General features: G+C 40.3%; 1 protein-coding gene across 3 annotated transcripts in view; it reads left to right on the top strand.

Moving 5' to 3' along the window:
• SYNE1 (spectrin repeat containing nuclear envelope protein 1) overlaps positions 1 to 13,150 on the top strand; it is a 457,576-nt gene that overhangs the window by 368,614 nt on the left and 75,812 nt on the right. For all 3 annotated transcript variants that reach the window (XM_060283256.2, XM_060283254.1, XM_060283255.1), the window contains 5 exons: positions 55 to 202; positions 2,619 to 2,713; positions 5,516 to 5,750; positions 7,355 to 7,549; positions 11,981 to 12,106. In XM_060283256.2, the coding sequence (XP_060139239.1) occupies positions 55 to 202; positions 2,619 to 2,713; positions 5,516 to 5,750; positions 7,355 to 7,549; positions 11,981 to 12,106 (799 nt within the window). The remainder of the gene's footprint in view (positions 1 to 54; positions 203 to 2,618; positions 2,714 to 5,515; positions 5,751 to 7,354; positions 7,550 to 11,980; positions 12,107 to 13,150) is intronic.

Here is a 13,150-nt window from a genome sequence, read left to right as displayed (position 1 = left end):
GGTATAAGAAAAAAGCAACAGCATCACCATTATTCATTTTCCTTCTTCTGTCAGTAAGTTACAGTCATTTTTGCTACAACATCAAACTTTCTTGGAAAAATGTGAAACATGGATGGAATTCCTAGTTCAAACAGAACAGAAGTTAGCAGTAGAGATTTCAGGCAATTATCAGCCTCTTTTGGAGCAGCAGAGAGCACATGAGGTAAGTTATGCCAGTACATTTTTGGGTGATAAAATTGTTTTAGGCCTTGTAAGATGCTGCAAAATGCCATGTGGAAGAATGAAAGTCCTGTAATGTGTGCTGAATCTGCTCAAATGCATGCGATGTTTTTGCCTTCTTTCTTAAGCTTGAAGTTTCGATATCTTAATCACAAAAATGCAGTCCAGTCTTTATTCCATAGTTGGTTATAAGCATGGGGCAGGCTTCAGTACCCTGCGAGGTATGGTGCCAGAATTGTGGTAAGATAATTTCCCAGTTGAATTACAGACTACACTAATGTTGTCAAGGCTAGTTTCATTAAGAGATTATGCTTTGATCAAAAGTCTTTGATAAATAAAAATTGTGAGTTCTTTAAAAAACAGATACATATTTTATACTAGGAAATCAAACTACCAAATATCTCCAGGTGTGCCTCTTGATCAAATTGCATTATAATCATTTCTCAAGAAACATCGAGAAAGAATTAGATACAAAAACAAATTAATCGGGCTTCCCTGGTGGCGCAGTGGTTGAGAGTCCGCCTGCCGATGCAGGGGACGCGGGTTCGTGCCCCGGTCCGGGAAGATCCCACATGCCGTGGAGCGGCTAGACGCGTGAGCCATGGCCGCTGAGCCTGCGCGTCCGGGGCCTGTGCTCTGCAACGGGAGAGGCCACAACAGTGAGAGGCCCGCGTACCACAAAAAAAAACAAAAACAAAAACGAATTAATCAATTTGCAATTAGTCTCTATTTTGCTATTTACTGGTGTAACTAAGTTGCTCCCGTGTTTATGAAATATACACAAATGGAGAGATAGGATGCAGCTAAAGCAGAGAAAAGCTTAATGCTGGACTTTAAAGAGAATGAAATTAATTTTAAGACATTTTGCTTAAATTTTTTAAAATAGAGAATTTAAATATGTGTAAGGGATTTTTAAGTCCAGTTTTATAGAGTTGACCAACAATGACGTAATATACAATGAATCAAAACTAAAATGAGATAGTACCTCACACACACTAGGATGGCTACAATGAAAAAGAAAACAAGTGTTGATGAGGGAATAGAGAAATTGGAATCCTCATACATTGCTGGTGGGAATGTAAAACGGTGAAGCTACTTTGGAAAACAATTTGGGAGCTCCTTAAAGTGTTCAACATAGAATGACCATGTGACCCAGTAATTCCACTCCTAGGTATACACCCAAGAGAAAGGAAAATATATGTCCATACAAAAGCTTGTACCAGAATTTTGTTCATTGCAGCATTATTCATAATAGCCCCAAAGTGGAGGTGACCCAGATACCCACTAACTGATGATGAATACAATAAAATGTGGTCTATCCATTTAATGGAATACTATCCAGCAATAAAAAGGAACACAGTACTCATACATACTGCAGCATGGGTCAACCTTGAAAACGTTATGCTAAGAGGAAAGAAGCCAGTCACAAAAGACAGTAGATGACCTGATCTCATTTATATGAAACATCCAGAGTAGGTAAATCCACAGAGATCAGTGGCTACCTAGGGCTGGGGGGATTGAAAGGAGATGGGGAGTGATTGCTAATGAGTATGGAGCTTTTGGGGGGAGTTATGGCAATAGTCTAAAATTGATTGTGGTGATGGTTGTATAACTCTGGAAATATAATAAAAATCATTAAATTATAAATAGGTGAATTGTATGATATAGAATTCTATCTCAATAAAGCTGTTTAAAAAACAGTGAAAATCTGAAAGATTTTCTCTTGAGCTTTTTTAGTAGTGAAACAATTTTTTTTTTTTTTGTGGCACGTGGGCCTCTCACTGTTGTGGCCTCTCCCGTCGCGGAGCACAGGCTCCGGAAGTGCAGGCTCAGCGGCCATGGCTCATGGGCCCAGCCGCTCCGCGGCATGTGGGATCTTCCCGGACCGGGGCACGAACCCGTGTCCCCTGCATCGGCAGGCGGACTCTCAACCACTGCGCCACCAGGGAAGCCCTAGTAGTGAAACAATTTTATTAACTGAGTTAAATTGAAAAACAGTGAGTTTATAAAAAGGGTGGATTTTTTTCCATTCTTCAACTTTTTAAAAGGTCTTAAGTGATTCTCTGTCTGAAAATGGACCATATTCTGCATATTAAAAAAAAAACAATACAAATTATGTGTTAACTAACTTTATTAGGTGATTTTGAAAGGAAGAAGGGAAACATAATTCTACCTTTAGTCACTTAGTTTTAGTAAACAAAAACTAAACTGTATCTTTAAGTTTATCTTAATTGATGGTTTAAAAATATTCTTACATTGCAGGTTTTCATATACAACCTGATTCAGCTGGAAATATTTTTCATAGTCTCACTTGAACCAGAATTTTTGGAAAGTTATTGGAGAACTGGTCACTAAAATTAGGAACTCTAAATTATGTTTTTCTTTTTTAAAAATAACAGTTGTTTCAAGCAGAGATGTTCAGTCGTCAGCAGATTTTACACTCGATCATTGTTGATGGACAGCATCTTCTAGAACAAGGTCAAGTTGATGACAGGTAGGATCTTCGATATATTATTATGAAGAAAGGTTCCAGTAAATTAGCCATTTTCTTTTGAATGAGCAGGTTAGAGGGCATAGAGCCCATCTTCCTAAGGCAATTGTACTGGAGAGGAGCCTCAGAAATGGGAGGAAAGACTTGTCTGAATCTCTGAAGTGACTAAGTATTGAATCTTTTTAAAGAAGTGCTATTATATTACATGAAGGACATAGAGTCATTGGAAATCACCTAGCCAACCTTCACTTGTTGTCTGTAGGGGACTAGAATTAATGAATAGATCAGAATGAATTGTGTCAGTGATGTATCAGTGGTTTGTCAACAGATGCTTCTAATGTTCTCATATGATAACAGAAATTTTATTCCTCAGAGGAGCATAGAGATCACTAGACCATCTCTCTTGTTTACAAATGAAAACTTGAGGCCCAGAAATGTGAACTGATTTGACCAAGGTCACATAACTAAGTAGCAATAGCATCAAGCCTACCACTCGTGTACCTTGTCTTTAGTCAGGACCAGCCAGGTTTCCTATACCATGATAACACCTCCACATTTGACAATGGTTTGCTGACTTAAGTCAGATTGCACTCAGCCTGAAACCCTGCTTCGTCTTTATTACTTAGCAGATTATCTCTGTATTAAAAATGCAGAGGGAAAATCTAGCTCCTCTTCAGATTTATGGCGTATGAATTGGCAATTTCGTGCTATATTTACATTTCCTAGTAACAGGGTTCACTCTACCCCATTACTTTCTGTGGTGGTATTTGGCACACAAACCTCATTTATTTTATCACATATGTATGTCCTTTCCATATTTAGAACAGTAGTTGTGATCATAATTAACTTAGTTTTTTTTTCCAAAAAAATAGAAAATAAGTCATTATTTTTATTAAGAGCTTTTTTTTAAAAGTTTTGGAAACAATTTCAGTTTTAAGTGGATGTTTCTTTGGAAGTACATGAAAGATTTTCATGATTAAGCTTGGAACAACAAAATGTGATGCCATATTTATTCTATCCTAAGGAAGCCAAACTTAAATGTGAGCTTTACTAAGAATTTAAGGCCTTCAGAATAAGACACAGTCAAGTGCAATTAACTTATCTTTTGCTTTATCCTCCCTACTCTGTAACAATATTATAAAAGCTTGAGTCATTAAGTAAAATAAAATGTAAAATTCATGCTCAAGCCAACATCTATTAAATTTTAAACGTTAGCAGGGAAAAACACCAAAGAGATGAAAATGGGAGGATGGGAACCAAGGGTAACTTTGAAAGTTGCAAGTGAAAAAAATCACAGATGAGAGCCTGTTGACAAATAGGAAGGTCCTAGATTACAAATGTATTGCGTTTTAAAAGTTCGTGTATACGTTTTGTTTTTGAAAGTTCAAGTTCAGCATTGAGCCCAGTGTCAGGTTTTGAGTCGTTCTTCATGCTGACAGGTAGCTCAGAGCAGCGTGGTTCTACAAAGTGAGGACGGAGGCTCCAAAGAGACCCTGGATGGCTAGCTGATAGTGAAGCAATATATAGGGTACTCTTCTCCAAGCCCTGGAGTTAGATGTTTTCAGAGATGATAGATGCTTGTAACTTTTAGGGAAGTCTCATGAACCTAATTCATCATATTTGGTTCTACTGAAATTAGATTATAAATATCAGAATTGCCTCTCAAAACCAGAAGCACTTAATGACATATTTGGTTACAAAATCAAAGTTTATGGTGGCCCTCGATAATAAGAGGTATCAAGAATTTAGGAGCCCAGGACGGTAAATCCCACTCAGAGCAGAAGCCCCCCACAGGAGGGAAGAAAAGCAAGACTAGTAACATAGAGAATGAGCAAGTAATGTTACACTTTAGTACTAAAATGTGTGAGTAACACTGTAATCTACAAAGACACTCATTCTATTTGATCCTGGACAAACCAGTTCTAAAGCCACAGTTGGATGTTAAGGAAAACATAATAAAAAACTACCAACATTTTTTAAAGGTAGTAAACAGAGGTAGGAAGAACCAACTACAAGATCTGAGATGAGTTAGCCTGAAATTGAGAAAGCGTAAATAAAATTTAATATCTCTAAGTATATGCACAACCTTTATTCAGAAAATGATGACTAGATAGTTTTCATTTTGCTAAGAACAAGTGAAGTGGGCTTAAAACGTTAGAAGGGATGATTTAGATGAGTTTGTGAAATCTGCTAAAGATTAGGACTGTCTACTGCGAGGGAATACTGAGAGTTTATGGAGTACAGTTTTTAAAAATATTTTTACGTAACATAGTTTTATTTAAATGGTTTATGATTCCAGCTAAAGTAACCCAGTCTTGTTCATCCAAAGTGACTTATAATTGTAGCTGAAGACAGAGGTTGTAAATAAGCTGGGCCCCTCCTTTCCTGCTGTTGCGTACACAGGATGCTGCCACGTGCTGCATACGTTGCTACAGGCACGTTCAGGGGGCCGTTCGCATCGTAGCTGCTGCCCTACACTCTGTTCCCTCTTATGCACTCTGAGAGAGGGTAAATGACAGTTGACCTTACAGATATGTCTTCCACCTGTGCTAAGATGTGAACACACTCACCATTTGCAAACACTGATAGCTTAACTGTTATTAATTTTTTAAATTACTTTCAGTAGACCTGATAACAGATCATGGCGTGATATATGAAAACCTCTGCCCTAGATCAGTGATCTCTTAGGGCTTAGGGTCATCAAGCATGTATGTATGTGTGTATGTGTGTATGTGTGTATCGGTTGATCATGTAACTACATCCAGGATAACGGTGGTTTTCCTTATGTAATTATTTCTTCACCAGGGATGAGTTCAACCTCAAGTTGACCCTTCTCAGTAATCAGTGGCAGGGCGTGATACGCAGAGCCCAGCAGAGGCGGGGCATCATTGACAGCCAGATCCGCCAGTGGCAGCGCTATCAGGAGATGGCGGAAAAGCTTCGGAAATGGTTGGTTGAAGTGTCCTATCTCCCCGTGAGTGGTCTCGGAAGTGTCCCAATACCACTGCAGCAAGCAAGGACCCTCTTTGATGAAGTGCAGGTAAGGTGCAAAACAGGCGGTTTTTAAACCTCTTCTGCATTTCCGCTGCACACTTTACCCTGGCCTCGGTTCCTCAGAAGGATATTGGAGTGACACTGGAATGAGGACAAGCATTGTTCTCAAATGTCAACAGAAATATATAAAATGATGGCATTACAAAGTCCATATTTAACAATGAAAGTAGGGCGAGTCCCAGCCTCTCACAAAGACTGACTCCATTTCACCCACCAAGGCCTCCCAGCAGCTCAGTGAATCCCAGCGTGGCTGGAAAGGCAATGACAAGGAAAGGAAAACCTTGCACTGATTATGCATATTTCGCTCATGAGCAGTTTAACTGAAGTATTCCAGAAAAGATGAAAGACTCAGTCCTGTGTGAGCTGTTTATCCATTCCCCTTACTTTCCCCAGCCTGGGAGTTTGGGAGTCCATCCTCTTAGATGGAGACCACCACACTCTCTCATCAGTCCCTCCCAGTATATTTCATAGGCTCCTCTTGTTTTGAAGGTCACTGTTCTCTGCTTCCTTTCTCCTCCTTGCTTCTCTGGGAAACCTCATCTATACACGTGGCTTCCACTACTCCCTACCAGCAGAGAAGGGTCAAGTTGGTATCTTCTGGTCACATTCACCTCCTGAGCCTCCAACTCATGTATTCAACCCCCTTTTAGCTTTATATCTATGTGTATCACAGACATAATATACTCCATGGTTCCAATAGAGCCTGTGATCTCTGGATCAACCATTCTCCACCAGTCCATTCCACGTGTCCAAACCGAGGAAACATCACCGGCTATCTGGTCTATCAGTCAGCAACCCAGAGTCATTCTAGAGCTATACTCTTCATTTTATCTCCCTCCCCATATCTTATATCCCTCAAGTCTCCATCCCTACTGCCATACCTTAGATTAGGTGCTCATGGTTTCTTGCCTAGATAGACAATAGCTTCCTAACCTGTCTTAAAGTATCCAATATATGGCCTTCCATTCCATTTTCTACCCCACCACTTAATACTCTTCCATGAATCTCAGTCACTTTTACTATAAAAACCAAATTCCTGTGCAAGGTGTGGTCTGGCGTCATCTTCTCCCACTCTCTTATGGGAATCCTATACTCCAGCCGCTGAAAACTAAGTCCAGTGTCCTGAATTCATCATATTTATCCTGTATAGCAGATTTGCCCACCCTATTTCTCTGCGTGGAAGATGTCTTCTCCCTGAGTCCTGGCTCTCATCACAGCAGATCCTTCTTAATCTGGTTGTGTTCCTGTGTCTTTCAAGACTCGTGAAGGCTTCACCATTTGAAGAAGCCTCCCTGTGCACCCAGCGTGGGTCAGATGTCCCTCTGTGCCCCTGTGCATCAGTCTCATAGAGCAGTTTTCCTATTGCATCGTGATTGCGTTTAACTTGGGAGCAGAAACTAAGCTTTCTGTGTGGAATTCTCATTTATTTATACATTGCTTCACTCAGGCCCAAAGTACTGGGTCAGTAAAGCTTTTTGGAAAAAAGAGGGCATGTTATGTATGCAAAATTTTAGGATTATTTAAAAATACTTATAATGGGGAAATGGTAAAGAGAAGGATGAGAAAGTAAAAATCTACGCTTTCTTTCAGTTCAAAGAAAAAGTGTTCCTGCGACAGCAAGGCAGCTACATTCTCACTGTGGAGGCTGGCAAACAGCTCCTGCTTTCTGCCGACGGTGCAGCTGAGGCTGCCTTGCAGGCTGAACTCGCTGAAATCCAAGAGAGATGGAGATCAGCCAGTGTGCATCTGGAGGAGCAGAAGAAAAAACTGGCCTTCTTGTTGCAGGTAAGTTCGGCTCTTTCCTCCTGTAGGCCCAATGCAGTTTAAAAAGCCCTTTATTACTCAGCCATAAAAAGAAACAAAATTGAGTTATTTGCAGTGAGGTGGATGGACCTAGAGTCTGTCATACAGAGTGAAGTAAGTCAGAAAGAGAAAAACAAATACCGTATGCTAACACATACATATGGAATCTAAAAAAAAAAATGGTCTGAAGAACCTAGGAGCAGGACAGGAATAAAGACGCAGATGTAGAGAATAGACTTGAGGACACGGGGAGAGGGAAGGGTAAGCTGGGACGAAGTGAGAGAGTGGCATGGCCATATATACACTACCAAATGTAAAATAGATAGCTAGTGGGAAGCAGCCGCATAGCACAGGGAGATCAGCTCGGTGCTTTGTGACCACCTAGAGGGGTGGGATACGGAGGGAGGGAGGGAGACACAAGAGGGAGGGGATACGGGGATATATGTATATGTATAGCCGATTCACTTTGTTATAAAACAGAACCTAACACACCATTGTAAAGCGATTATACTCCAATAAAGATGTTAAAAAAAAAGCCCTTTTAATAGTTGTGCTGCTTCCTCAACGTTGTTATCCTGCAAATCAAATAATGCAGATCATTACGTCAGACCCTGCAGTATTTTGATCCCCTGTGTCCTGTTTAGGACGTTGTCCTGTCTTGCATGAACTAGAAAAGTTGCCCAATTTTCAGCAGGTGGTCTTTCAGGAAAATCCCCCAACAAAGTCGTTTTAAGTCTAGTAAGACCATCCAAGCAATGAATTCTGATTCATGGCCAGTGCTCAGCCAGAAGCCATGAGATGACTTTATAAATCTAGACAAGAATGCAAAGAGTAGATTCCACTCCCTAATCTAAGACTCTAAAGTGGTTTTCAAGATTGATGTCTCTTCTTTTATAGCAGGGAAAAACCTATCCAAGAAGATACTCTTGATTTGATCTTAGCTTATCCAAGCAAGTTGCTATGAGATAAAATCTCCAGGAGGTATATTAAACCTTTAGTTGGATACAGATAGCAGACTGATCACACAGCAAGGTTAGGGAAATGTAGGTTTAGCAGACCTCCCACAGTATGCTTTTCTCCCTCGCTTTCCAATTCCTTGCATAAGACACGATGAAAGCAGCAGTTGAATTAAGGCATAGACTCTAAACTCAAATAAACCCAAGTTAAAACCATTAAGAAACCAAGTAACCTGGTTAACTCAACCTATCAAAGCCTCAATTTCCTCATCTGTAGAGTGGGTATGACTACATCTCTTTCATAGGGCATTGTGAGGTTTTAATGAAATAATGGAAGCAAATCATGTATCAAAGTACCTGGTACATACTGAGTACTCAGTAAATGATGGTAATTATTATTGTTTAGATTATTCTCATTTTGAAATTGAACATGACTAAATACTGAAGTTTTATATATGTTGATAATCACCAACACTTCAATAAGATTATTAAATTTGGACTGTCGCTTTTTGGATCAAAGGTAATAACTAAAGCTAATGAAACACATTTTGCTTTTTTTAATGCTTAAAGTATGCACATTCATTGGGTTATTCTACTGAATTTTCTTTAATATATGGGGATATATGTATACATGTGGCTGATTCACTTTGTTGTACGGTGGAAACTAGCACAGCACTGTAAGGCAATTATACTCCAATAAAGATGTTAAAAAAAATAAAATGCTGAAAAAAATAATATATCACCTTCTGTGTAGGAAGCAATCAATCAGAAATGCCACCCAACATATGTTAGAGAACGAACCATTTTTGCACACAGCACAATTCATCAGTAATCCAACATGCCTGATTCTTTCTTCTTCTTTTTTTGCTTTCAGGAAAGGATTAAAAACATTGTAAATCATTCTGCAGAGAACATGTTAATCATATCTTTTTCTTTATTTGTGATTGACGTTTGGACACGTTTCTAAGACTTAATAAGGCGAGATGGCTGAGTCACTACATTTGCTTTTCTTGTTAGTCTATTTGTTGGTGTATAAAACATCCACTTTGATAGATGTTTGCAGACCGTAACATTTAGTTGTTTCCTTATAATTCATGTAGTAAAAAAGACTTGGTTATAGCTTCAGAATCTAAGCCATCCTGGAAAGGGGAATCCCTGTTCTCTTGTTAAAGTTTTATTTTCTTTTGGATCATACACTGGATCCTGTTTGCCTAAAAAGGAATTTATGGAGCTAAATTCTAATGTTTATACAGCCTTGTTTTACTGTATCTTTTCACCGTAGCTATAAAGCTTACATATTTTTAGCTTTTAATTAAATGCTGAGTAAATATGCCAAAAACAGTCATTATAATTCTATGCCTTGCATGTTTACCCGCTTCACTATTGCCTCTTACTTTCGTTAGGAAGAATAAAAAGCTGACCTTTTCTCTTTTAGATCAATGAACATTTCTTGCCTGCGTGTTCAGAGATTTCAGTGTGTGATGATTTAATTGAGGATGTTGTTCAGTTTAAGCAAAAGAGGATCTTTTGTCTACCCTCACTGTGCTTAGCGTTGATGGACTAAGTGTAGCCTGGGAACACCGAGATCTTTTTTTTGTTTGTTTTTGTTTTTGCGGTACACGGGCCTCTCACTGTTGTGGCCTCTCCCGTTGCGGAGCACAGGCTCCGGACGCGCAGGCTCAGCGGCCATGGCTCACGGGCCCAGCCGCTCCGCGGCATGTGGGATCTTCCCGGACCGGGGCACGAACCCGTGTCCCCTGCATCAGCAGGCGGACTCTCAACCACTGTGCCACCAGGGAAGCCCCCGAGATCTTTTACTAAAGCAGAATTGGAACAAATCTGTCCAAAATAGACATTTGGGGCTTTTGTTTTTGGGGTCTTGTTTTTGTTCTTTCTGGTGAATGGGAAGAGGGAATGAGGTTATGTACTCTAGGAAGTTCCTCGAAGGAATTTTAAAGAGAAATGAGAACTTTGGGCCAAACTCTCAGTTTATTTAGAAACCAAAAGACATTATGAGCAGGGAGGCACTGTAGCCAGCGCTTCTTAAAGAAGACAGTTGTAACAGCATCATGCATTGCTGTGCTGAAAATAAGGCATCGGGAGAGAAGATAGGAAGAGCCGAGACAGGAAAAGACCAGTGACGAAAGATGATGAAAGGGAAAATGTGAAGGGAAATGCAGCAGAATTTGGCTCCAGGCTAACTACTAAAAGCAACTCAAGTTGTCTCTCTTTGGAGCTCAGTAATTTAAGTTGAAGGGATGGTTACTGGGGAGGGGGAGGCCAGGAATGGGAGGTATTGGACAAAATGAAGGAGATGTGTTTAGTTGAATTTAATTGGCACTGAGACACCAGATGTGGGCTAATTTGTAGATAGGCTGCTGTAAAGAATAAAGTCTCCATCATGGTTCCTCTCATTTTTCTCTTTTCTTTTTTAATTACTTAAGAAATACATGTCTCTGAAAAAGATGTAGGTAATAATTGAAGCATAGAGAGTAAAAAATGAAATTTCCCCTACACCACCACCCAAATCCTAGAATCTTCCCCAGAAGGAACGCTTGTTACCTTTGGCGTGTAACCTTCCAAAACACAAGCACATCACGTATGTTTTCTTTTGTCAGTACATAGGGATCTCCACATTCCACACCACCATTCTGTCCTTCAGAACACTTACCAGTAGCTGGCATATAAGGTGTACATTTAAAAAATTGTGCATTATTTTTCTTCCTCTACTTTTTTCCTTTGGATAGGTGTTATGTTTTACACATTTAGCCCTTTGTTACATATGTTTCAGTACCATCAAGAGAAAGCCGGTCAAATGCCATGCTTTTTAGAGTTATGTGTTTCTACTTCTGTAACAATTCAAATCTAAGTGGCTCAGACTGTTTATATATTGAATTGAATCAGAGTCAGGGTTATATTATTTTTACATTTCATGTCACTTCTCATACCTATATGTATTTTCACCCTGAAAGAGATTTCATATCCTCTTTTCTATCCTTTAGAGTGCATTGAGATAGTGTAGACATTAGTGCCATTATGGGTGGAGTTAGGAAAGAGGCAAAGGACTGTGTTCATACTCTCACCTCTGCAGATAGATTTGGATTCAAGTAACATTTTTGAGTACCCGTAATATTCTGGGTGTCTAGTACTTGGTGTCTTGGCAACCATCGTTTCCTTTAATTCTTTAATACAATTATAGAGAGTTTGTGTATCATTTCAGTTTTCATAAGCAACACATAGTGCATTACCTGCTTGCAGTCACCCAGATGATGAGAACCGTCCAGTTTAGAACTCAGCTCTTCCCATGCTCCCCCCTGTAGCGTGAGTGTGGGCGCTTTCACAGTATTCATCAGTGTAACTTTAATTCTTTCTCTGGGAATTGAGAAGAGAGTTTTTCTTGTTTTCCAACTTCCTGCTCCTTAAAAATCCATGAGATTTCTTTTGCTTCCCATTATAGGACTGGGAAAAATGTGAGAACGGAATAGCTGATTCTCTGGAGAAACTACGAACCTTCAAAAAGAGGCTCTCCCCACCTCTGCCCGATCACCACGACGGGCTCCACGCGGAGCAGATGCGTGGCAAGGTAAATCGCTGGGCTGAGCTTTTAACCGGCAACTACTTGTGCTTCCAGTGTAATAACGCCTTTGAAAGCATGCTTCAGTCAAGCTCCTATGAATGTCTGCATGTAGGTGCAAGTTTCTGGTATTTTGCATTAGGGCAGACAACTCTGGTGAAACTTGGTTGTTGACTTATTGCAGTCGATGAAATTATAGACTAGTTTATGGATTACCTTAAGTAAGTAAATGAAAATGTAAAACACAACATTAAAAGGTATTTAAAAACTAGGTTAAGAGCAATGAAGACCATCTTTTTAAAGTGTCCACACTGGAGAGTCATTCTAGAAGAGTCTAGTTCACAGAAAGAAGAGTGAGGCTCAGCAACCTGGGAATTCTGCAGCCGATGGCCCTTGGAGAAATACACGCTGCCCTCCAGGCTCTTTCCTGTAAGAAAAGTAGGAGCTATGGGCTTCCCTGGTGGCGCAGGGGTTAAGAGTCCACCTGCCGATGCAGGGGACGCGGGTTCGTGCCCCGGTCCGGGAAGATCCCACGTGCCGCGGAGCGGCTGGGCCTGTGAGCCATGGCCGCTGAGCCTGCGCGTCCGGAGCCTGTGCTCCGCAACGGGAGAGGCCACAGCAGTGAGAGGCCCATGTACCGCAAAAAAAAAAAAAAAAAAAAAGTAGGAACTATAAGTAGCTGCTTTCAGTTACTGCATGGAGACACACAATCCTTCAGATACGCAGGGCCCTAACTATTTAAAGGTTATGATCAACACTTCAAATGGCACTTGGAAGCAAATCAGAAGCTAATACAGACCCCTCCCTGCATGGGGAGCTCACTGAGACCAACGTGATTTAGTGTCTGTAGGATTTGTTCCATTCACTCCTGTGTAGGCAAGTGGAGTGCCTGAATAGCAGTTCTCTGCTGAGCAGTATGCAGACAAAATCACAACTACCCTTAAAAATGCTTTTTTCCCCCCAGATGACATGTCCTCATGTTCTCCAAGTCATTTGCAAATTACTGCACTGGAGTAATTCTGTTTAAAACCTCACACAGACTTAAACGATTTG

The sequence above is a fragment of the Globicephala melas genome, chromosome 14 (genome assembly GCF_963455315.2).
Source record: "Globicephala melas chromosome 14, mGloMel1.2, whole genome shotgun sequence".
Lineage (NCBI taxonomy): Eukaryota > Metazoa > Chordata > Mammalia > Artiodactyla > Delphinidae > Globicephala > Globicephala melas.
The sequence above is the reverse complement of the archived record's forward strand: the minus strand, read 5'-3'. Positions and strand labels throughout refer to the sequence as shown.